We start from the raw sequence: 26,990 nt of genomic DNA, 5'->3' as shown, positions 1-26,990 counted from the left end.
AGGCTTTTTTTTTTTCTTTCATTGATAGGTAAATTTCTCTATAACTTTAAGTAGAGATACAGTGATACGTAAATTTCTATAAATAACCAGCATCTATGGTTCTCAATGCTACAACGTGCAACACATTTGCTGTATTCTGAAATCAAGCCAATGGCTTTAACGGAACTGTCCCAGTCCTCAATTCATGCTCTAGTCCAAAAAATCAAACAAAAGATGTTCTCAAACACAGATCTCTATTCGTTTATTTCTCCTTCTGCCTATGACACTGCATGGTTAGCCATGATTCCAGACCCCCACCAGCCTGATCGTCCAATGTTTGCGGAGTGCTTGGATTGGGTGCTCAACAGCCAGAGAGAAGAAGGGTTTTGGGGAGAGTTTGATGGCTACGGCGTGCCCACCATTGATTGTCTTCCTGCAACACTTGCCTGCATGGTTGCACTCAAAAGGTGGAATGTGGGGGCCAAAAGTATAGACAAAGGTAGTCATTGCCTGTTCCATCTGCATTTTTCTTATGGAAATTGCTATGGTTTTCTTCAAAATCTTCAAGTGAATTATTATCTGAAATTGGACCCTTCTTTCACTTTTCAGGAATGGCATTTATTCATGCGAATGCAGAGAAGCTTCTTGAAGAAAAGTACAATCCCTGTCCTCGGTGGTTTGCCATTGTTTTCCCTGCAATGGTTGAGCTTGCAGGTTCAGTTGGCCTAGAGATAATCCTCTCAGACGGATTAAAAGCAACGGTGGCAAAAATATTCAACCAGAGGCTGCAAATTCTCAACACGTATACTTAATTTCTTTTCTTATGGTTTACGTTTGAATGATACGACTACTGCCTTGATACTCGTCAATATTTTCAATAACATATGCTTGCTTTTCAGGGAAGAACTGGTGGACAAATACCATTATCCTCCATTAATATCATATCTGGAAGCCTTGCCTTCCTGGTATGATATTAGTCGTGAAGACATAGTCAAGCACTTGAGCGATGATGGCTCAATTTTCCAATCACCTTCTGCCACTGCTCGTGCATTTATGGTTTCAGGAAAGGAAGAGTGTGTGGCCTACCTCCAATCTCTTCTTCAAAGATGCCCTGCTGGAGGTTAGAGATCGAACAGTACTTCCGTTTGCACACACTCACCTGTAGTACTCCATCCATATTAACCTGAATTTTTATCTATGAGAGGTTGACTAGAGGTTGACTTCGTTTTCATTGCAGTTCCACCAATATATCCCATGGATGAAGAGCTTGTAAAGCTTTCCATGGTCAATCAATTACAAAGATTGGGGTTGGCCCAGCAATTCGTTGAGGAGATTGACGAAATATTATCAGTGGTTCACAGGTAACAACTTATAAAAGAGATCAATCATAAAGTTGCTATTAGTGACTAGTACTGTTTGTTTCATGGACAAATTTCACAAGCCTTTTTTCAAAATTTTTACTGGGAAATTCAGGAGTTACATGAATCGAGAACGTGGAGCCAGACAAATTAATTTTGTACCAGCTCAGCTATACAAGGATTCTTTGGCATTTCGCCTCCTGAGGATGCATGGTCATAGTGTATCTCCGTGTATGAATCTTGACTTCTCATTTTTCAATCTTATTGTAATAGATTAAATATATACAAGTTTACTGATAAAAGTAGTGTTAATATATGCAGGGAGTTTTTGATGGTTTCTTCATCATGAAGACATTAAAGATCATATTAAAAACAACAGCGAACACTTGTCAAGTGTACTGTTAAATGTTTACAGAGCTACTGATCTTATGTTTTCAGGAGAATATGAGCTTGAGGAGGCAAGATCTTTTTCCAGGAATTTACTGGAGAAAAGCATATCATTGAGGCATATACATGACAATGACAATCTTGTTGTCTTCCCTCATTTCCGGAGAATGGTAATTTAGAGCTTGTTTAATAACTATTTTTAAGAATAGTTTTTTGTTTTTCATAATAAAAAAATAGGAAAATACGAATTTGACGGTTTAAAAATTATTGTTTGGTTTTTGTTCTTAAAAATAAAAAACAGAGATTTAAAATATATATTTTTTAGTTATTTTTAATTATTTTCATTTTTTTTTTTGTGAGAATCGTTTTCAAAAATAATTATACAAATATGTAAAAAGATTAAAAATATTACATTAAATATAAAAATTATTTTTAAAATGCATATAAAAATATTAAAAATAGGTTAAAATTTTTTAAGTTCCATAATACTTTTGTTTTACAAAATATTAAAGAACAATTTAAAAAAACTATGTTCAAAAACTATTTTTTAAAATTTGTTTTGGAAAAACATTTCTCATAAAGACAATATTATTTCTATTAAAACTAATATACAAAGGCTTTCTCGAGGGAAAAAATGATTTAAGACAAAAGGAAGGTCTATGTCATTCCTTGGGACATGTTCCCTCCTCTCTTGTATTCATGAAAATTACTTTAGGCCCCTGAATTAAGGTATATACAAATTCAAATATTTTCAAATTCCCCATCTATAAAATAAGAGAACAAAGATGAAGAAGAATGTAAAAAATGTTTATTGAACTTTTAAAGTAGTTTTTTCAATCAATTTTTTTTGCTTCTCATTTCTTTTTTTTTTATTTTCTTTTCCACTTGCCTTTCCCCTAACCTTCAAAAATCCAAACCAAGCCTAAGGCAGTGTTTGAATTATGGAAAGCTTCAAGGAAAATATACAAAGTAGAAATAAATAAAAATTTCTAATTGGATTTACCATAAAAAAATCAAACATAATAGAAATTATTTAAAAAACATTTATGTATATATTAAAATTCTTTATAAGAAAAAAATAAAAAATAAAATTATTATTATTGAATCTATCAAGTTTTAATTTATTTTCATTTTTCTTAACTTTTTTGTTTATTTATTTTTCATCTTTATTTTCTCGGCTCCTACTTTCCCAAAAAATTTTCAAAATCCAAACAACTAACTAATACTCTTCTAGGAAAATATAATTGACTCCTTGCTGACCGATATTTTTTACACAGTTCCCTTACTAATAAATAATGAATTCATTAGTAGGATCATAACGTGATTCTTGCAGGCCGCCACATGATCCTTCATAAGTGTTTTGCTTACGACAATAAAGTCATGTTTGGTAAAATTCTTGAAAGCTACATTTAGAGAATATCTTCAAGTAATTTTTATACTAATTCTGGATAGAAGAGACGACTGAAAATCATGTTGGTCAACTTTCCATAAAAGTATATCTGATGGGACTGCTATAAATGCCGCAAGCGCTATAGTCTTGAAACACGAGAATCACTCCTAGGAGCCCCTTAGTCATGTGATCATTTATACAGCTCTAGTCAATGTTTGAATTTTTGGTATTTTATAACTTTTTAATAAAGTATTTGTTAAGAAAAAAAATTGACTTTTGAGAAGTCTATTCAGAAAGGTTGCCAGATAGAACCACAGTTTTTTTCCCCCAAAACTGGATGATTTAAATGAGCTTAACACTCTCATGAGACCTGTATTTGGCATAGATTGAGCAAGAGCTGAGTCTTCCATGGACTGCCCGGCTGGATTATCTGGATCACAGGAAGTGGATTGAAGTAAATGAAATCGACACTCTATGGATGGGAAAAGCCTCCTTCTACAGGTACCCTTATATTCCGTGCTAGGTACGTAGCTCAATGTGGGGGAATCCTTTAACTAATATCAATGGCCAACACCTTAAAAACCAGGTTATCTTGTCTTCATGAGGATGATCTAATCCGACTTGCAACGGAAAACTACAAGTTTCGGCAGTCAATCTACAATAAGGAGTTGGTGGAAGTAAGTAGGTATGTGGATTTATATATTGGTTATACAGTTTTAAATAGCTCTATTTCTTAGGGGAAGATAACATTACTGATGTGAATAATCTCCATCTCACGGAATTATTAGGTGGTCCAAGGACTTGGGTCTCAGCAATATGGGATTTGGTAGGGAAAAAACTACATACTGTTACTTTGCTTCTGCTGCTGCCAGCAGTTCACAGCTGCCTCACCATTCGGAAGTACGGTTAGTAGTTGCAAAGGTCGCAATACTAATCACTGTTGCAGATGATTTTTTCGATATGCAAGGTTCTCTGGATGAGTTGGAAAGCCTAACTGAGGCAGTCCGAAGGTAGTGAATTATTTAATTGATTTCTTGTTTTAGCATCCTAATTCACCTCTTATATCATGCTCATGTCTCTTACTTTTGAATGACAGATGGGATGGCCGTGGCTTGACCGGCCACAGCGAGGTTATCTTTAAGGCCCTTGATAATCTTGTCAATGACATTGCTGGCAAATACATCCATCAACAGGGAGGGGAATGTGACATAGCCAAAATTCTTCATGATATGGTAAGATTAACAGTATATGTTTGTGTTCTGTTGTATTAGACCTTGCCTATATAATGTTTTATTGTAGAGTGAAATAATGCCAATGTTTTTCCTCCTTTTGGTTTGAAGTGGTATGAAGCGTTTTCTTCATGGCTGACGGAAGCTAAGTGGAGCAAAAGCGGGTACATACCATCTACTGAAGAATACCTTCGGACTGGCATGATATCCATTGCAGCACATACTGTGGCTCTGCAAGGTTCATGTTTCTTGAACCCCAGCTTACCAATTTACAAACTTACACCTACTCAGTACGAACCTGTCACAAAATTGCTAATGGTCATAACTCGTCTGTTGAATGACATACAAAGCTACCAGGTCTGTTGTCAGTATCCTTTTCATGAATATTTTTGTTGACAACCATGCATATCAAGTTAACACTAGATACATGTTACCAAAAGTAGTATAAGCTTTTAGGGATAACAGCAGGTTTGAAACCTCGATGCTTCAAAATATAGAGGTATATATTCTAAAATGCTTTAATGGTGTTGTGTGGTATGTACAGAAGGAGCAAGTGGATGGGAAGACGAACCTTGTGCTGCTTCACAAGAAAGAAAACCCAGAAACAGATATTGAAGATTCAATTTCTTACGTGAGAGGAATACTGGATGAGAAGAAGAAAGAGCTACTTGAACATGTTCTTTCAGATGGCTTAAGTGATTTACCCAAGTCATGCAAACATATTCACCTATCATGTATGAAAGTATTTCAGATGTTCTTCAACTCTGGCAATGAATTCGACTCCAACACCAGCGAAATGCTTGAAGACATCAAACAAGCCATATACATTCCTTTGGAATTTCAGACCTCAAAGCCATCTATAAAGCCTCTACCTCTTCCCTCAGAACGAAAGAAGGGATTTCCAAAGGTCAATGCTATTTTGGGTCCAACTTTCAAGAATCAAACCATCAGAAGTTTCACTGCACATTCCATTCCTTTGCCTATGCCAAGAGTTGCATATGGAAAAATGTTCATGCCCCTAAAATTCAAGACATGCTTTATTTGAATCCCTTCATATATTGATCAAATATTATGATAATGGCATGTAATAACTGGCTAGGTAGGCCCGTGAAACAGAGGTTTAGGCATGTGATAGTGGGTTATGTAAGTAGCTAGTTAGCGTGGAAGTACACAAAATACTAGCCGTTGTATGTATCACGCTGTGATACTGCCACATGTAGATCTTATGTATGTTGAATTTAAAGTACTGTAATTTAATTTTAAACTACCAAAATAATGTCGGTTCGTTGGAGACACATCAAGCTTGCACTAAACGGAGAAAACCAAATGAGGTTGTTTTGATGATTCTGGCTTTGTGGAAATTAAGGAAAGATTAAACCTAAGGACTTGGAGAGGGAAAAAATTTAAGGTAACATTTTTCGCTCTATCCATAGAAAATAATATACAGTTTGCAATAATAGTGGGTACTATTAATATGGAGAGAGGTAATTCAAACTTAATTAATGGATCTAACTTGGATCATGCATATAAAGGAAGATTTGTTTGAATGTAAAATTTCATTAATTGTATTCTTTCTTGTGAATGATTGAAATTTTTTGTTCAAAAATAAAGAAAAGCATATTGTGTGGACAAAATATTGTTTGATTTGAAGTTTATTTTTTTAGTGAGAAAATTTATGAAAATATAATTATATTTAGAAAAGTAATTATAGAGTCATTATGAACTAATTTTATCCATAAATTTAAGGTATTAATTGGGTTACTATTTGAGTTTCAAATCATTTTTAAAAGTTATATATCACTCTTTAATGAATCTAATGCATTAATTTTTACTTAATTTGAAGTTTGTTTATCTAATAAAAAAATCACAATCAAACATATTATAATTTGTTGAAATATTTCCTCTTCTATCATTTATATCCAGAATAATTTTATTTTGCTACTAGAAAGTAGTGTCAAAGTGTTTGTATATGACAATTTATGATGTTAAATTTTAACAATCAAAAGTTTAAGAGGTCTTCTTAAGTTTGACTAATGTGTTGAGGTTGCATTTCAGATTGTACATAAACATCACATTGAATAATTTGTCTTATGGAAGTGTTTGTTTGATTCTTTTCATAAGCAATTTATGTTCTTGAAATGAAAAGCACTACCTTTGGTAATATCAATACCCATATTTTTAATCCAAAAATAAAAGCCATTTAGGGGAAAATTTCCTCTACGCAAAATATGTTTTCTTTCAATTTTCAACTATCAAGATTGAAGAGTCTCCACATCTCAAGCAAAATGAAATAAATAATGGGTGATGTTTCATATCGAATGAGGGAAAAATTTATTGGGACTATATAAGTATAAACTCTTCTTAATCTTGTAAATACGTTTTAAAATCATGAGGATTTATTGAACAAAAAAATGGATAATATCTACATGGTTTGTTTAGTATCTACATGAGTCATTATAGAATAGTATCAAAGTCAATCTCCAACCTTAATGTGAGAGTTTGTTTAGCCAGTGATGTTTGTTTGTTTAATCACACAATCTTGTAGGATATAATGAGGATGTTATATTTACATAAGAAGGTGATTGTGATGTCTCATATCGGATAGGGGAAAAATTTCTTGAAATTATATAAGTATGATTCCTCTTAACCTTGTAAACATATTTTAAAGTCGTGAGAGTTAATTGGGTCTAAAGCGAATATACGATTAGAGGCAAGTCATTATAGAATGGTCTTAGAGTTGATCTCAACCCCAAAGTAAATGTTTATTTGACCCTGTGAGGAGTGTTTGATCGTTTAGCCCTACAATCTGATGGGATACAACAAAAATGTTATGTTTGTATGGGAATGTGTAATTGTGATATCCCATATCAGATAAAATGTGATAACGATTGTGCTAGACGCATTTTAAAATTAAGGTCCATTAGATCCAAAGCAGACAATATTTATACAGTTGAGAGGGAGTCGTTACATAATATATAGGGAAGTGACAAAAAAAAACTATTATGCTTAACTATTAACATTTGTTACATTAATAGAAATCTAACTAAATTGAATTCAAATTAAATGAGTGTGAATAATAATGTATTTGTCTAGCATGATCTAGTGGAAGCTTCGTGTTGTTCTTTTAGGTGACTATAAATTTCTTTTGACTTTATAAGTACTTTATTTTTTCAATTCGAGAATTGTACTATTATCTGCTATTGAAATTAATTTGATTTTTATATGATCTTACAAAAGAATTTACATGATTATATCCAGCCTATTTAGGTTATTCTTGGCTTTTTATTATTATAATAATGAGTTCAAGAAAACGTGATGACATCATCAGTTATTTGTATGTTTGAAGTTAATGTTATTGGATTTCTAGGTGTACATTTTAAGATCAAATTTTTGTTACGAGGGCGCAATGAGTCTTTCATCGCTTAGCGCATAAAATGGATGTTCAAAGAAGCAAATAATGCTTGAGTGCCCATAAATGAAATCCAATGCCCATTCGGTGCTTGAGTACTCAAGCGTTCAATGTGCTGGTTCAAGCGTTCCATCTAGTACCCACACGAATGCCTCTTTAAATATTGTTTCACGTTTTTTCTTTTTTCAAGTCATTCCAATGCTCTTCGTTTTTCTATATTCCTTCTAATATCTCTTGGATGCATGTCTTTTAGAGTGTTTGTGCTCTAGCCTTTTTTAGATCTAACTCTGTAGGACTGTTCTAATACTATTGTCCTTGATCACTTTCACTATATATTCATTTCTTTAGGCTTGTATTTGTTTTCTCCAGTTCTTAGTCTCTATTCATATATCCTAATGACCTTACTTCTTCGTGTTACTCATAGGATGTTGGAAAAATGTCTGAGTGTGTGTTTTTGTGTGAAAAAGAAAATGGTGTCAATCCCATGTTGGAAAAAGGATCAATTGGAACCTTAGTCTAATGGGCTTATGGAGAGGAAAGTGGAAACTAGTCTAATGTGTTAAGGGAACCTAAGCTCATTCCAGTGGTATTTCAAGTGATCTAATATGGAAAACCTTAATGCACATTGTCAATCCCCTATGTATGTGCACGATTCCAATGACCTTTTAGAAATTTAAAGTTAAATTTTTATTTTTTATTTAATTTTTTTACTCTAATCTTTGACTAGGTGTTTCACTATTGGAGTCTTATAGAATGTTAGAGTCTTAGCTAGACTTGAGAGTGGAGCATTCCGTGGAATAGAATAGGTTCCTTGTGTTGGAATGAATCTTCTAGAACATGGTTTGCACATTCAACTTTTAAAGGCCCATTGGAACTCTACCTATAAAAGTCTACATCCCTATGAGTCTCTCTGATTCATACACTTTTGAGATGATATACCATCCTTATCTACTCTGTGGGAGGCTTCCTTCCACGTGTCCTTCCCAGACTCAAGACCCTTTGGCTGACCAAGGCAGATATACAACCCATCTAGGATCGCTCCGTTTGAACCAAGACAAGCTTTGTTTGACACCAGAAGTGAAAAGTTTTCCTTCTTCCATAATGCCAGACATAATGGACAAACCAAGTCGGTTGGACCTGTCAGACAAGCAAATCAATCCAATCAAGTCCTCAGGATTTCTGGTATGCGTGGTCAACCATGCCTAATGTCTAAGCGTCGGCATAGACGCCTAACATTTGAGCGTTAGATTAGACATCATTTACACCCAAAAGTCAATGTCAACTAATTATTACACACAATCTCAGATATTGACAAGCTAAATAGATAGTCAGCAAATGACACCAGTCAGTCGTCCTTACTTGATGTGATTGCCCAGTCTGCGTCGCAATAACGGCGTTGATTGTCCTATCAAGGCTTGATTTCCGTCGGGCAATCATCATTACAAGAAAGATAATGACGGTGTCATTAGCTCTATATAAACCCCTCAAGAAGCACGGACAAGGTACACACACACGCTTATTATCTCCCACAAAAATAGTTAAAGCTATTCTCATCTAACTTAAGTTTCGGAGAGGCGTGCCCGGACCACCCGTCCGGACATCCTTCTATGTAGGGAAGAAATTCATCTGACTCTAGTAAAGCTGGATGGACCTGAATCCAGTTGGCTCAACACCAACATACTCCTCCTTACATCCCTACTATTACACACCAACAACAACAATCATTTCCATCTATTGATCGATCTACTGTTGTCATACATCAAGATTGATTTGTTGCTACCATACACTAAGATTGATCTATTGTACCCATTCACCAAGCTATGCAATCACACCCAAACCAAACTCCATCTTTTGTAGTCATCTTTTAAGTTCTACGGATATTCCTCAAATTAACCCTACTACAACCACTATTATCCATGCCTGTTGTAACCATACATCAGTTGCATTTAAGCCTACTATAGTAACACTCATTTCAAGTCTTGTGCATTCTTTTCCTTTCTAAACAATTTCAAAATCTCAAGTTGTACTCTTACCTCATGAACGGAGTGCACCTAAGGTAAGGTTCTTAACTGTTGTATCTTGGAGATAGGATTCCAATTCCATTTTGTACCAAGGTTCATCTTTGAGGAGGGTAGATCTACTTTAAGGACAATGTTTCATCACTCCTTGAACCTTAATTCGATAAATATCATATTCTAGTTTTTTTTTTTTTTTTCTTGTTTGTTTAATTTTAGGCTTAGTTAAGTTGTTTAAGATTAAATTATTAGATTTTTAACTAGCAATCTTAGAGTAAATCTTTTAATGGAGACTTCTTTAGTTCACACCTATCTTGACATATGCAAGATTGATCCCTTCAATGGAGAATTCTTTAAGGGATGATAGGAAAGGATCTTATAATAGGGCATTTTGGATCTCTCTGTTCCTTATTCTAAGATCATGTTAAGAATATGAAAATCTTCCTAAGCCTCTAGATCTTATGCAACAGAAGCAAAAGACAAACTTTTTAACAAATAAGATTTAGATTAAAAAGCTTTAGAAAACTTTACTGAAGATTTAGACTTTCCTAAATCCAATGTATGAGGTGAAGAATCAAATCGTAGTAATTGGAAGTTTCGTAGACCCATAATCTTTCATCCAATGACTTTACCTTTATCCTTGAACTCAAACGATGAAGTGTTTGGGAGAGTAGAGGCTAAAGCTCTCTACTTTCTCTTTGGGTAGTAGATGATGACTAAAAAGTCAGAAACACTAACCCCTAAAAAAGTATTTATTGGGATAAGAGGAATAAGAGGAAAAGACAAAAAAATGGTAGAATGGGGATTTTGAAATGGTTAATTTTTTCGATCATTACTTGAGGACTTGACAAAAACTTATAAGGGGAATTACCAAATAAGGTGAGTTGGTGGTGATAATGACCTAAAAAGGTCATCCATTCTAACAAGTCTTGGAAATGATGGGAAGAAAGGGTCAATTTTTATCATTTAATTTTTTTTGTTGCATAGATGGAAGATACAGATATTGATCTTGGATTTGATTTTTATTTCAGAAATCGGAAATCCCTTTTCGTTAGGTTCTCTATAACAATCTTATTTTTTAAAAGAAGAAAATTAATTCAAGGAAAATGTATTAGTTTTTTATAATAAAATAATTAAAGAATTCTATAATTATTTCTTTTCATATTTGGATTTTTTTCATTTGTACGTATAACATGTTTTTTGCTTGACTTTGATGTTTTTTTGTTACTTATTTCCATAGTTTCCATTTCATTGAGTAGCTAATGCTAGTACACCGATATTATATTGATGGAAACTCATGAGGTATAAAAGACATCTCTAAAACTATTACTTATGTTTTAAATTATAAGAATGACATAAATGTACTACATTTACAACATAAATGTACTACATTTACAACATAAATGTACTAATGTTACAATACCCTATAACAATACCTAATATAAAAATTTTTGAATTGTTTTACATCATTAACAACTTTTTTTTATTTAATCTTTTTGGTTGTGTAGATGGAAGATGTTTGTATGATCTTGGATTCATGAGGTATAATATAGATATCATGGCATCTCTAAGTGTATCATTTAGGAATAGTGGAAGTAATGGAAGAAGCGGTGCATATTTAGCATATGATAATTCTATGTATAAATTTACATTGATGCAAAGAGCAACTGTTAGGATTTTAGAGTCAAAGAACAATTCAAACATGTTATATTTTTGTTGTACAATTCGAATAGATTATATATATATATATATATATATATATATATATATATATATATATATATATTTTGTTATCAATATGCTGATACTAAAGATAATTGTCATTTTTTTTTATAAGGGCATCTCTTCAAGGATTTGGGGATAGTAGCAATTACGGAGAAACACAAGAACTTATTCAAAGAAAAGTGTATCAAGTTGATGAAATGTTCAATCTTAATTATTTTAATAAAATTGAATTAATGTAATACACTATAAATATGTAGTTGAAAATCTAAGTATTGAAGTTTTATGTTTACCTCTACCTGTTTGTTGTATATTGTTAATGAAAAAATGTTGTAAAGGTTTTTGGTCTATTAGATTATAATTATGATATAAATCTATTAATATTACACTGTAAAAATACTACCAGTATAATGCATCACGCTATGACCAAATTTCAAACTATTCAATTTTTTCTTTCAAACAACCATTTGGTTATGTTGTAATTCCTTATAAAAAGTCATTAAACATATAATACAATAATAGTGGCCAGTAAATTGGCATCAATATGAAGCAACCTAAATTCTCATAAGTAATTGAAACTTCCAACAATATTTAAGTAATGAGGCATACAACAAATGCATTAATATGCAAATTGTTCCAACATTGTTCATCTTCAAACAATCCCAATGAACCCTCGATAAAGCATCATGGACTTTGTGTGTTCTCCATGTACTAATAAATGGCATTCTGAACTTCATTATCATCGAATATTATGAGTTGTGTCAAATGCTTTACCTTGTATTTGTCATTTTTTTCCTAAAAATTACAAAAAAAAAAAAAAAAAAAAACATTTTTAGGTTATTATCAATCCATTCTTTTTGACAAAATAATCGATTGTTTCTTTAAAAAAAACCTACATATCTTGTGAATTCAAAGTGATACTTTGATTAGCATCTAATGTTGACTTATAACATAAAGCACAATTGGGAATATAACAAAATAACCCATAATTGGCAACTTCGTACAAATATTTAAAACATTATAAATTAAGTCATATTATAATGTATTGCAATGAGTCTCTTTATATTGTAAATGTAATGCATTTTTATCGTACCAAAATTTAATAATAAAAGTAACCATGTTAGAGATGTCTTTTTATATTTATTGTCATATAACATAACACACAAGTGTATGAGCATCATCCTTTTCATAACTTCCCCTTCAAATAAAATCTTGTCAAACAAAATATCTTCAACCAGCTTACATAATATCCTTATCTTGTTGATGGGTAAGGTTTTGAAGATATTACGTGGTAATTAATGTACGAAATGGATGTTTTGTGTGCTTGTCTGGTCCACACGTGGGTTTGGAAGATATGAGATCAACTTTTAGATATTGAATGTAGGCCTCCATCCGTTAGGTCTACGTCCACATGTTTCATGCTTTAGAAAATTCAATTGCTCCATTTTCATAATTTTGAAAACAAAATAAAAGGAAATTATAACAAAAACTCAAAAGGCTATCTCATGGTATGCCACGACCAATCAATAACTTTGTCTTTAGTCTCATATCATATTAGATTTGCGGCTCACCCTTATCGTCCTTTGAGGTCATTGCCTTTTGAATCAGTTAATAAAAAAATTATTTTTTTAGAAAATATTCCATCAAACTTGTTATATGTTCCCGTTATTATTCTTTGTTTTCAAAAAAAATTAAAATTAAAAAACCCTACCATGCACGCCACTTAGACAGGAAAAAAAAAAAAAAAAAAACTACCATTCCAAGAGGTTTTTTCTCCTCCATGTTAGAATTTTATTAGAGCAATTACAATTTTTTTCTTAAGCATTCTATGACCAAATAATAGCTTCATGTCCAATCTTGCATAGACCTTCTTATGACACGTGTTATAAGATTTGTAGATTAGAATTATAGATTAAAAAGAAATAATATTTTCACAACAAATTATATAAAATTTTAAAAATTCTTTTATTTCAAATTAAATTGATTCAAAAAATTATTTTTGCCTATATTAGGTTTCTTAAGAGATTAATAATTTACGTGTCATTTCAATATACTTCTTATTTTTCTTTTAAAAATATATAAAATAATTGTAATCCCCTAATAAAATTTAATAATTTGTTTGAGACTTCAAACGATAATGGCTTTTAGAAAATATTAAAAAAATTAAAGTAATTATTAAAGATAAGATTGATCACGTTTTATATGAAAGTTTCTTCTCTTTTATTTTCTAAAAATCAAACATACGTTTAGTTATTTTATGAAATTCAAGTTCTCTTTAAGAATATATTTAAAAATTAATTAATAAAAAAATATTTTATAATTAAAAAACTACTAATTCATTATTTTAGGCCAAACATAATAATTCATTAGCTTCTTTTTTCTTTTTTCTTTAATCAAATTTGTACTCTATTAAAATACCTTAAAATTCCATTTTTTATCTATTGGTTTTTTCAAAGAATCCACCAAAAAGTATTTTTATTTTGTGTTCTTATGTTTCATGTCCTTTTTATTGGTGAAATTAAAATTTTGTATTAATTGTATTCTTTTACACATAAAAAATATTCCATAAAAATTTTACTCTAAAGTTTAGGGAAATTTTGCTTACACTTTTATTTTTCAATTTTTGTCTTTTAATTAAATTTTTTGAAAATCAGGTTTGGTAATATATATATATATATATATATATATATATATATATATATATATATATATATATAGTATTTGCTTTTCTGTTTTAAAATAAAGAAAAAAATAAAGGTATAAAATATTTAGAAAAAATAAGTATAAAAAATGAGAAATTATATATATATGCAACTAACTCACTCTCATTTTATTTTCTCTTACAAACCAATAATATTAACGTTCACATATCAACATTGAAATATTATAGAAACATATGTACAACCTATAAATCATTAAAATATCATACAAGAAGTTTCTACTTCTTGTTTGATGATTAATATTTTTCATTTTTAAAAGAAGAACAAAATTATAAAATATCATGAATTAGTTTTTTTAGAAGTAGTCCTGCGGACCCGTATTTTGCTCGATGCATTCCCACTCGATGGCGAAACTAGTTTTTTTATTTATTTGGAGAAAATTTGATTTTTTAAAAAAACTTGAAACCACCACTTATTTTTGTTTTATTTTTTAAGGGAAAAACAAAATAAAAAATAAAAACCCTAAGTATGACTTGTAAAGAAAAAAAAACAGGTCTATGAAAAATCGAGTCTGGGTCCAAGGGTCAGGTTACTTATTAGGAAGGTACAGTGATAAATTGTAACACTCCTCTAAGCCCGTATACATACGGCATCTACTAAATGAATTGAGGAAATTGTGACAATTAATTAATTAATTATAGATACCAAGAAAAATAATCAATGTACAAGTCATGGTGAAAATTAATATATACAAAAATAATGATGAAATCTAATTACAAGAATATATAAAATAAATGACGAGAAATTATGCAAATTGATTTATTGAGCTAAAAAAATATTTAAAAAATAGCTTTCAAGAAATTTCAAAGGATTTTATAAAGAATGATTTTGAATTAATGATTTTAATTTATTTATTTACAAAGAAAAAGTTTCAATTTATTTTCAATTAATGGTTTGATTCAATTTCATTTGTATTTAATTTTCAAAAAAAGTTATTTGTACTTATTGTATCAAAAAAAAAATTATTACAAAATTTTAATTTGACAACAAAAATTATTTTACTTGCTTTTTTTAGAAAATAATGAATTTTTACAATTTTATTTACAAACGTATTTTGATTCATTTTCATTTAAAAAAAATGATTTTTACAAATTATTTAAAACGACATAACTTTATTTGCAAAAAAAAATTAATTAAAAAGAAAAACAAAGATTTAAATCCTCTATTTCTAAAAAACACTTTTAATCCCATTTTAATTAAGGAAAAAGAATTCATTTTAAAATAAATATTTTTGGACAATTTTATTAAATATTAATTTTTGGGACAACTTTATTTACAAAACAATTTTTTGACAATTTTTGTTAAACAAAGAAATTTTTGGACAATGTTATTAAAAACAATTTTTCGAATTCTATTAAAAACAATTCTTTTGGCTTTTTCTAAATGCATTTTTTTGAATTTTTATAAATAAAAAAACTTTATTTTATTAAAAATAATATTTTAAAATTACTGTTTTATCAAAACACATGTACTGAATTCTTCCTCTCATTTAAACAAAATTTCTAGTTTGTTCGATGTTTAATTCTGTACACACTCAATAAATATATACAAACAAATATTTACAAGAACTAATAAAAATAAAACTAAATAAAAGTGAGAAATAAAATATGTACCCAAATAAACTTACAACAAACTCCACGTGTCATAAATTCGCACTCAGTCAACAAGATTGCAAAATGGACCCATGTAAAAACAAAAATAGCGCAAATGTAAATATCCAAAAATATGTAGAGTCCAAAATAATTATTCAATTTTCAAATTAGTTTAATAAATTTCAGCAATTAAAAATGGGTACAAATTAACAAATATAACCCAACAAAAATATCTCAAATATCAATAGTCATAATGCAAGATTTCCTAACTAATTACCAAAATACAAGCACAATTAATCAAGCCCAAATACAATAAATTAAAATAAATTTAATATGCAAACCTAAATCCACAACCAAAATCAACCCAATTTAATATACAAATCCACATCCAAAATACACCACAATATTATATCATATTCAAATTAAATAATTAAAATGAGCATAACCATATAAATTATCAATTAATCTAACCCAAATTAATCAATTCTAAATTAATTCATCAACAATAAATTATCCCAAATTTCATATTAATTTACCAATAACAAATTAGCATAAATTCCATACTAATTAACAAAGCTCAAATATAAGAATTAATATTAAAATCAAATAAAACAAAAATTGTAATAATAATAATAATAATAATAATAAGTGTGTGATGGGAAAATGAGAGAAAAGGTCGTTGGTCGGGAGTGGTCGCCGGTGGTGACTGGCTGGTGATCCTACTGGCGACAGTAAGGGTTGACGGGTTTTTGGAAAACAAAAATCAAATGAAACAAAATAAAAGGAAGATAAATAAAAATAAAAATGGGATGAAGAAAATGGAGATGAAGGGGTGCCAGAAAAGGTGCTGATAGGAATGGGTGCTGGGGAAGGAAGAAAATAAAATTAAAAAGAAAAATTAAAAAAGGACTGTGAGTGTGGCAGTGTGTGAAGGGCTGTGAGGAAGAGAGAAGAAAAAAAAATGGAAGAGAGAATGGGGTCGGTCGTGTGTGTGTAGGGGAGTTGGGGGATGAAAAGAAAAAATAAAAATGGGGAAGAAGAAGTGAGGGGTCGGTCGGCCGCGTGGGAGTGGTGTTGGTGTTGTTGTTGGAAGGGGTAGTGTATGGAAAGGGAAGGGGAAAAAAATGGGAGCTGGCCAAATGGAGTAAGAGGAGAAGAGAAAAAATGGAGAGAATGGGATGGAAAATCGGGGAACTGGTCGTGAGAGTTGGGGGAAAACCCAAAAAAAAATAAAAAAGAAGAGAAAATTGGGAAGAAGAAGAAAGGAAAAGAAATGAGGGAAAGAAAGAAAAAAAAAATAGGAGAGGTAGGGGTATGGCCGATGGTGAGGGGTATGGGAGGAGAGAAAATGAGTGAGTGGGGTGGTTGGGGACAAGGATGAAAATATCGATAATCATGAATATATCGGTACTTCAATTTTACGGATATATCGGATATATAGGAGATATATCGACGGATATTTTGGAAAAAAAATATCGATAAGCCTAAAATTGATCAAAATTTATAAAAATATAAAAAAAAACTTCATAAAAATATAATTAGAAGTATAATAATATTTTTAAGTTGTTTTATTAAATAATTTGATATATCTATAATATGATTTATCATATTTGATAATAATATCGTATGAATCAATAAAAATATGAATTTTATAAGTCTACATTTATTATTAAATTACATCTAATATTATGATATTTGATTATAATATGTCTAATTTTAAAATATATATTAATATTAAAATTATGACTCATTTAATTCAATTGTATTAAACAATATAAAATAAATTATGATATATGTACAATTTTTAATATTTAATTAATTATTAATGATATTAAAAACACTATAAAGAAAATTATATAATTTTTATATTTTTGGTAATTAATTAAAAGAAAATTTTGCATTTAATTATAAAATAATTATAATTAATTTGCTCTTTAAAATATTCTTTTAATATTTTCTTTATATAATAAGTTTAATTATATATATGTTTAGTGCGTACTATATAACAAGGGCTAGTAGCGCGTTTGACCATGTGATATATCAGTTTTTGGGTATTCCTCCCAATCGTATCAGTACCCTTCGATATTTTCTTGTTTAGTTAGGGAGTAGGAAGAGAGAGGAGAGAGAAATAAAAATAAAATAGAATATAATAATAATAATAAAATAAAAGTAATAATAATAAAATAATATACAAAATGATAAAAACTATTAAATGATGAGTGTGCCAAAAAAATATATATAATAAAAATTTAAAATCTAAGGATAAAATAAAATTGGGCTCAAAGTTAAATGTAAAACTAAAATTATAATAAATTTTGGGGTCTACAAGTCCACCTCCATATTTTGGAATTAAAAACGTTGGATGGAAAAAGGTACACCCCAAGGCTCGTGCATCGCATGGTTCTTGAAACACCTGACTAGTCTAATCCAACAAAGGAAAAGCCCTGGCAATTGCTCCCCTGACAAATGAAGTGAGAATGCAGAATTCCAAGTCCACGCATCTATTCACAAGATTTTAAAGTCTCCGCCGCCACGTGGGAACCAAGTTATGCGGTCGACGTGCTTAGAACATAAACATCAGGGACCACAGGATAAGCCGTTGTATGTACGCACTACACAGTCAAAATTCCGGCGCCTGCATGTCACCAATAATGAGTAGCTTACTAAAGATACTTGTGTTTTTGTATCTCTTAATTTTCAATGGAATCATCGCATTCCATAATTGTGTCTTTTGTTTCCCCTTCACCACCAACAAGGAAGTGACATTACCAATGATCTCCAAGATATAGTGAGCTTTCCAATCAGCATTACTGTGTCAGTTCTCCCTATGTTATCCACTAAATTAATCCTGAAATATGCTTGTGGTTTTTGTGTGAAGTGGTATGAAACATTTGCTTCGTGGCTGGTGGAAACCAAGTTGAGTAGAATCGGATATATTCCATCCATGCATGAATATCTAGATACTATAAAAATTTATAAATAAAAAAAATTGAGTTTTGCAAACCCATTTAAGTTGGATTTAAGCTATCACAAATTTTTAACACACCTACTCTGTCACAAATTGAATTACCCATCACTTATATGTAATTTTTTTATCAACAATAATTGTAACAATAAATATTCGTTAACAAAAATATATTATTGCAATGGATTTAAACCATTGCAAATCAACCAATATATTTCGTTACAAGAATAATTTATCATAAAAAATAAATGATCACAAACAATTTTTTTAATGAAAATTACTATTTAACAAAATAGTATTGTTACTCTAATGGATTCTAACCGACAAAAATACCCATATACATAATTTGTTTTGAAAATTTTTTGTGTAATAAATATGAATTCTTTTTATAATAGTTATATAATAAATAGGATCTAGCAAGTGACAAGATAATATAATGATGATTTTTTTTTTCAATTTCATTTAATGTTAACCAATACCAATTTATAACAAAACATATTTTTTAATCATAAAATTTTTAATATTTCTATATTCTTAATATTTTCATCACTACTTTTTTTGTCCGTTTTGGAAGAAATTATTTGAAATATTAATGTATTTTGAAATATTTTTAGCATTTAAGTAATGTTTTGTTGTATGATATTGATAATATATTTGATTTATATATTTTTTTTCTTATCTTTTTTATAAAATAAAAAATTTTAAATCATGATTCTTTTAATTTTTTTAATAGTTAATTTTTAACCATAATTTGATAAAATAAAATAAAAATTATGGTTTTTATTTTTATTTTTCATAGGATAGTTTTCTAGAGAAAAATTCATGATTTTTTAAAATATCATATCCTTTTCTAAAAGAAATATAATTTTTACTTCATAAAAAAATAAATATTAATTTGTTTTAAAATTTTCATATATTTTTAAATAAATATTTCATTCTTTTTTTTTGAACTTTAACTAATTCTTTATTTTTCTAAGTTTTTCTTTTTGCTAATATTTTTTTTTTCTTTTTGATTGAAGATGCTCTAGATTCGCTTCAACTAAGTTTGGTAATCTAAGAAGTGTTCTAGAAATTTTTAACCAATGCTAATCTATACATTATTAAGTTTTTGTTCTTTAGCAATAAGTTAGTGTGTAATTTGTATTAGTTTAGTAATGATCTTTTCTATCTTTTTTTTTGTTTTTTGTCCTAAATAAATCAATAATGATTTCATATTGCAGGTATTGCATGGAGAAATATGTTATCAAGAAAGAAGATTTACAAAAGAATATATGTACCCTTTAGATTAAAATATCTTCTTCAACAAATGATTTATTGGTAATAGTAACATAGGTTATCCGTTGGTAAATAATGAAAATTAATTTTTAAATCATCTTTATTCTTTATTTATGACGACCAACTTACTATATATATTGGTAAGAATGATGGTTTTTGTTTGCATTTTTTAAATCGGCTTATCCTATTGGCAATAATGATGGTAAAACTCCATAAATAGTCTATTACCAAAAACTTTTATTTTATTTACATTTTCCAACCAATTAATCCATCAATACCCACAATTATACAATAATTATAAGGTAAAAAAAATATCATTTGTATGATGAATTCAAAAAAACAAAAATCTTTTGTTTGAATTTACAATAAATTGATTCAAAAAAATATATATTTTTGCCTTTATTATGCTTCTTAAGAAAATAAAAACCAATAATTTAGTTTTTTTTATGAAATTCATGTCCTCTATAAGAATATTTTAAAAAATTATTTAATAAAAAAACAGGTTTAGGATTACAAAACAATTAATTTATTATTTTAAGCCAAAATAACAACTTATTAGTTTTTTATTTTTCTCAATCTTAAACTCTATTAAAATAATTTAAAATTCCATTTTTATTCCATTGGGTTTTCAAAGAATCCACAAAAAAAGTATTTTAATTTTTTGTTTTCATCTCGTTTTCGTTAGTGAATTTGGATTTTCTGCATTTATTGAATTCTTTTACATATTTTAAACAAAAAACCATTCACATTTAATAACGTTTCATAGGATGTTTGCCTACTTTTATTTTTCAATTTTTTTTTTAACTAAAAATTTGGAAATAATTTGGAAAATCATGTTTGGTAATATATTTCTACTTTCCGGTTTTCAAATTTGATAGTAAAGATTAAGAAAAATAATTAAGGCATAAAAAATTTTTATTTCTTTCGTATAATTGAAAATTCATTTATAATTTAAAAATATTGGATGGGAGAAAGGGACACGTAAGGTTCGTGCTTCACAAGGTCTTTCAACCACTTGTCTTGTCGAAAAATGGAAAAGCCCAAGCATCGCGAGAGTTTCAAGTCAACACGTCAACATGTAACAAGTCGGTACATGAATGTCCTGGATCACAGAATAAATAAGCCGCCGTATGAACAGTAATTGCGGCGCTTCCGTATATGTCACCATTAATGAATCAGCCACAAAATATGTAACAGTATAAGTAGCTTGCTCAAGGTCGATGCTTTCACTCCTGCGCACATTAGTAGCTAGAAAAAGAAACTTGTGTTTTTGTATCTCTTAATTTTCAATGGAATCATCGCATTCCATAATTGAAGCTCTAGTTAGGAAGATCAAGGATGAAATGTTCTCATCTGTTGATCTCTACTCTTTTGTTTCCCCTTCTGCTTATGACACTGCATGGCTAGCAATGGTTCCAGGTGGGAATGATGGACGGCCCATGTTCGGGGAATGCTTGAATTGGGTTGTGAATAACCAGAGAGAAGGTGGGTTCTGGGGAGAGTCGGATGGATATGGCAATCCCACCATTGATTGTCTTCCTGCAACTCTTGCCTGCATGCTTGCACTCAAAACTTGGGGTGTTGGGAGTGGAAATTTGGAGAGAGGTACTACCATGGCTATTAATACATTGCCACCTTTTTCTTTTTGAATCTTTCACTGTGTCATAGTCATTCCACCAGTAGAAGGTAGCATGAATGCGCCTTAAAGCTACTTTAAGCGGCTTGCAGAAATAAATATAAATATGTTTCTATACATACCAGGTAATAATTGGTCAAAAGGAGGCAAAGTCTGGGAAAAGGCGTGCGGTGTCCTATAATTGTGTCTTTCTTACTCATCATTTTGTTCACTTTATGGCAAGTTAATATAGTTTTCTTTTATGTTTTTTAGTTCTTTTTTTTAAAAAAAAAATTTTCTCTTATTAAGTGAATATAGGCTCTGTACTCCAACTGATAGAAGTGTAATTACCTTTTTTCCATACTTCAGGGTTGGCCTTCATTCATGCCAACACAGAGAAGCTTCTCGCAGAAAATCATGGCCGCTGTCCTCGTTGGTTTGCCATCGTTTTCCCTGCAATGATTGAACTTGCCCAAAAAACAGGTTTAGAGATTGTCTTCTCAGATGAATTGGAAGAAGTTCTGACAAATATTTTCCACCACAGACAACGGATTCTGGAAAGGTATGCGTTTTTGCTTTTAGAAATAGGTGTTTAATTTTTAAAGCATTAGTACTAGTCTTTTGTTTTCAATCATTTTGACTGAAACGCTTCTCCAACCAGACACTCTCTGTAAATAATCTTGATTTTGTACATAAAAAACAAACCCACGTACGTGCATGCATTTGCAGGGAAGAACTCGTTGATAAGTACCATTATCCCCCATTACTATCATACCTTGAAACCTTGCCTTTGTGGTATGGTATCGATGAAGAAGACATAGTGAAGCATTTGAGTGAGGACGGCTCCATGTTCCAATCTCCCTCTGCCACAGTTTGTGCATTCATTACTACCCGAAACAGAAAGTGTATGAATTACCTGCAAGCTCTTGTTCAAAGATTTCCTCATGGAGGTTAGAGAAGTTCTCTAACTCTTTATATCCACCAAACTAAATAATTAGTATGCAGGATTCATTTAGACACTAGATTTTTAACTTTACTATTTGATGCAGTTCCATCAATGTATCCCATGGATGAACAGCTTATACAGCTTAGCATGGTCGACCATTTACAGAAGCTTGGGTTGGCCTATTGTTTCGATAAAGAGATTGAAAATATTTTAGAACATGTTTTCAGGTACCGATCGAATTAATTACCATTGAGTTCGTGTTTGAAAATAGCCCCTTTTTAATTTGTCGTACGAAATTTCAGCCATTACCTGAGCCAAGAGCAGCTGCCGCAGCAGAGTTTTGTGCCAGTTCAAATATACAGGGACGCTTTAGCTTTCCGACTTCTGCGGATGCATGGATATCATGTTTCTCCATGTATGAATTTTGGTCCATCCTCATATTCACACACATAAACGGAAGATAGTTATACTAACTATATAAATGTTTTTGCTTTTACAGGGAGCTTTTGTTGGTTTTTAAATCATCAAGACATTCTAACACATATGGAAGAGGACTGTGAATACTTCTCAAGTGTAATGTATAATGTTTATAGGGCCACTGACCTTACCTTTTCAGGGGAATATGAACTTCAGGAGGCCAGATCATTTGCAAGGAAGTTACTTGACAAAACATTATCACTGGGAATCAGAGGTGATAATGTCGCTATGTTCCCCAACTTTCATACACTGGTAGTTTTCGATTGATCTCTTCAATATCTACTGGCGGAACTTAGAACATATATTCTTCTGCTCTACTCTTTTTGTTGTTTGTGGTTGATTTTTTTTTTTTTTTTTCTGATTTATAGATAATTTTGGACGAATAATTTGGAAAATTTGATGAATTTGTATGATATTTGTACAAATTTTTCACTTATCCAAAGTGGACAGTAAATTCAACTTCAGGCAAAGTTAGATTTTGACCAAGAAAATAAATGTTCAATTTCTGTCCCCAATATCAACCAAGACACATGGAACAGAAGTCTTTGACTTCGTAACATGGAAAAGTTTTCTTGCCATTTGCCCGTACCCAGGACCAGCAGGCATTGTAACAGTGAAGATTTTTGTGGAAAAACTAAGCATGAAAACTTTCATGATAGTTTATTTTTTCTTCCATTTCTGTTTTGCAAGAAACATATATTCATTTTCTTTCAAAGGCTTAACTATACAAAAATGGATCATTCAATTGCTGATACCATCATCATCTATAGTGATACGATTGCATTATTTCATGCATGCATATAGATTGAGCATGAGCTAAGTCTTCCCTGGATCGCTCGGTTGGATCATCTGGATCATAGGATGTGGATTGAACAACAATATAAAAACAATACTTTATGGACTGGGAAGGCCTCATTCTACAGGTATAAAGATGTTCCAAGTTTGAATCCACTGAGCACGGTAAAAGGTCTCATTAGCATCTCCTATAAAAATTCTATGAAACCAGGTTATCATGTTTTCATGATGAAGGGCTAATGCAACTAGCAGTGAAGAACTATGAATTGCGTCAGGCAATTTTCAAGAGTGAGCTGGAGGAGCTTAAAAGGTCTTACCTAATTTTAAGATATAAATTCATAGTTGACATAAATGTCTGCGTATGCATGTAAATTCATCAATAGCATCTGAGCACAGTGAAACTGCAGGTGGTGTAAGGACTGGGGCCTCACTGACATGGGATTTGGTCGAGAGAAGACCACGTATTGTTACTTTGCAGTGGCCGCTAGTAGTTCCCTCCCTCATGACTCCGCAGTGCGAACCATAGTTGCAAAGAGCGCAATATTAGTTACAGTTGCAGATGACTTTTTTGATACCAAAGGTTCCCTGGATGAGTTGGAAAGCCTCACTGAGGCCGTTGGCAGGTATATGAACTAATAACAGAAACAAATTTCCCTAATTAATTTTTCTTTAATTTCATGTACACCAGTGTATAAGTAGTCCTCGTCTTACTTCCTCTAATTTTTGTATGACAGATGGAATGGTAAAGGCTTGAGCAGCCACAGCAAGACCATCTTTGATGCCCTTGACAATCTTGTGAGGGACATGACAGAGAAACACCTCCACCAACAAGGAAGTGACATTACCAATGATCTCCAAGATATCGTGAGCATTCCAATCAGCATTACTGTGTCAATTCTTCCCTATGTTATCCACTAAATTAATCCTGAAATATTCATGTGGTTTTTGTATGAAGTGGTATGAAACATTTGCTTCGTGGCTGGTGGAAACCAAGTGGAGTAGAATTGGATATATTCCATCCATGCATGAATACCTAGATACTGGCATGATCTCCATTGCTACGCACACCTTAGTTCTTCCAGCTTCGTGTTTTTTGAATCCAAACTTACCAAAATGCAAACTGAAGCCTTCTCAGTATGAAACCATTACGAAACTGCTCATGGTTATAGCTCGTCTGTTGAATGACATACAAAGCCACCAGGTGATGAATTAATTAAAACCTGGTCATGGATATTTCATTGTTAATTAATTCTTGGGTTTAATACTATTATGAGAAGCTAATACCTACGATTAATACTGACAGAAGGAGCAAGAGGAAGGGAAGTTCAACTTTGTGTCACTCTATTCGAAAGAAAACCCAGGGGCGGATACCGAAGATTCAATTTCTTATATGACAGACATAATGGATGAGAAGAAGAAAGGGTTACTGGAACATGCTTTAATGGATGGCTTGGATGATTTGCCCAAGCCATGCAAGCATCTCCACCTATCATGTTTCAAAGTGTTTCAGATGTTTTTCAACTCTGGAAACCGATTCGACTCCAACACTGAATTGGTTCATGACATCAATAAGGCAATTTATATTCCTTTGGAAGTTCAAACCTCAAAGCCATTGAAGCCTCTGCCACCTCATGCTGGACCAAAGAAGGGAAATTCAACGATGAACACTCATTTTGATCAACTCTACAAACCTCGGGTAAAACCCAGTTTCACCATGCACTGGATTTCTCCCAAAATAAGAGACGGCTCTGGGAAAATGTCCATTTCCCTGAAACTCAAACTGTGTTTCTTTTGAATCTGTTCATAAACCAATGTATGCTGCATGCTCGAATGTCTTTAGCTGGTACGGATCATGTCAAGACGTTTTATGATGTTGTGCATGTGTGGATGATATGTGCTGTATCCATCTAATTAGCTATAATTTTTAATTATTATTTTTTATCATTTATCATGAAATTGTTTTCTTAAATCTAATATTTCCTTTCTAGACAAAGATATTTTAAATTGTGACTATTTAAAATTAAATTGAAAATGAAATAGTAAAAAATTCCTATTGAAAGATAAAATTAAATGTGTACTAAAATATATCTTTTTTTTTTCAACAATTATTTTCTTTTTTCAAAAATTTGAATTTTTGACAATTAATGATGATTTATCATAATATATAGGCTTTACTATAATGTTATCCCAATGTGGATGTATAATAAGAAATGTCCAAAACCAATACCGACAAGGATAACTTCAAGTCAAATTCATAAATGGCTAGAGTCAACATCGACAATGACAATTTTAATAAAAAGTTAAAAAATTATTCTGAATCTAATATTAACAACTATAGTATTAATGAATATATTGTTACCAATATTGGCAATGGTGATTTTAAATCATATTCGAAATTGGTCTAAAACTAATATTAATAAGATATTAGAACAATAGCGATAAATACAGTTTTAATTAATTTGTTAATATTGATTTTAAGCTTGATTGGAATTTGTACTGAAATCAATGGCCATATTCACGTGGTTATCCACGTACGCAGCCGAAAAAACATCTATTACACGAATTGTTTCACTTTCAATCAATTCGTACAGTTTTTGAAGATAACACGTGTATTGTTCATAAAAAACAAGCATGTTGAATCAGTGAAATGGAGACTGATGAGGATAGATGTAGACATGTAGTATTGGAAATTAATGAATGGTAGGTCACTGATAACTCCAAGCGTGCTAAGTCTCTGGACGGTACGAATCCTTTACATTCAAAATTCAACTTGCTCAAAGCACGAGAAATCAAACACGGAACCCTACTCCCATGTGAAGCCATTTTTTTGGTTGGATTCTCAAGATTCCTAAGGCCATCGGTTGCGGCTATTAAAAGAATTTGTTGGACCCTTAAAATTGTCCCAGGAATTTCGAAGGACAAGACCCCAATAACCACGGGTATTTTCTTAATTTTCAAAAGCTATATCTATATAATATTTTCAGTATAGGGGTTATTGGGAAGACAGGATCTAATCTAAAACATATCTTCTAAACATGTTTTCAAAGTAATAAAAGTGAATTTAAGAAATGATATTTGCTAAAAGAATGATCCATTCTAATACATCTCCTAAACCC

General features: G+C 30.9%; 2 protein-coding genes across 3 annotated transcripts; both read left to right on the top strand.

Annotated features, from left to right (window-relative positions):
- Window positions 1–161: 161 nt before the first annotated feature.
- LOC100255330 (P(E)-nerolidol/(E,E)-geranyl linalool synthase) lies at window positions 162–5,389 on the top strand (the record flags this gene model as incomplete). The annotated part of the gene is given in 12 exon segments (NM_001281075.1): window positions 162–478; window positions 589–781; window positions 879–1,099; window positions 1,217–1,340; window positions 1,453–1,568; window positions 1,659–1,894; window positions 3,500–3,615; window positions 3,701–3,799; window positions 3,903–4,124; window positions 4,211–4,346; window positions 4,455–4,700; window positions 4,888–5,389. Coding segments are annotated over 12 exon segments (2,527 nt in total), but the record flags the coding sequence as incomplete, so codon positions are not given.
- A 15,884-nt stretch (window positions 5,390–21,273) lies between these two features.
- Window positions 21,274–25,820, top strand: LOC100264943 ((E,E)-geranyllinalool synthase-like). 2 transcript variants are annotated; one of them, XM_059739867.1, is made up of 12 exons: window positions 21,274–21,646; window positions 22,026–22,218; window positions 22,386–22,606; window positions 22,706–22,829; window positions 22,905–23,017; window positions 23,102–23,331; window positions 23,884–24,002; window positions 24,086–24,184; window positions 24,282–24,497; window positions 24,609–24,738; window positions 24,830–25,075; window positions 25,178–25,820. In XM_059739867.1, exons 1-12 carry the CDS (start codon window positions 21,331–21,333, stop codon window positions 25,667–25,669), a joined length of 2,499 nt encoding a protein of 832 aa, XP_059595850.1. In that variant the 5' UTR covers window positions 21,274–21,330; the 3' UTR covers window positions 25,670–25,820.
- Window positions 25,821–26,990: the final 1,170 nt, after the last annotated feature.

The sequence above is a fragment of the Vitis vinifera genome, chromosome 10, assembly GCF_030704535.1.
Source record: "Vitis vinifera cultivar Pinot Noir 40024 chromosome 10, ASM3070453v1".
Taxonomy (NCBI): domain Eukaryota; kingdom Viridiplantae; phylum Streptophyta; class Magnoliopsida; order Vitales; family Vitaceae; genus Vitis; species Vitis vinifera.
Note: the sequence above shows the minus strand (reverse complement) of the source record. Positions and strands in the feature narration are given on the sequence as shown.

Coding starts and splice junctions, on each gene's coding strand:
- LOC100264943 (XM_059739867.1), top strand. CDS start 21,331: ATGGAATCATCGCATTCCATAATTGAAGCTCTAGTTAGGAAGATCAAG. Junction 22,830..22,904: donor ATTTTAGAACATGTTTTCAG/GTACCGATCGAA, acceptor ACGAAATTTCAG/CCATTACCTGAGCCAAGAGC. Junction 24,739..24,829: donor CCAATGATCTCCAAGATATC/GTGAGCATTCCA, acceptor TTTTGTATGAAG/TGGTATGAAACATTTGCTTC.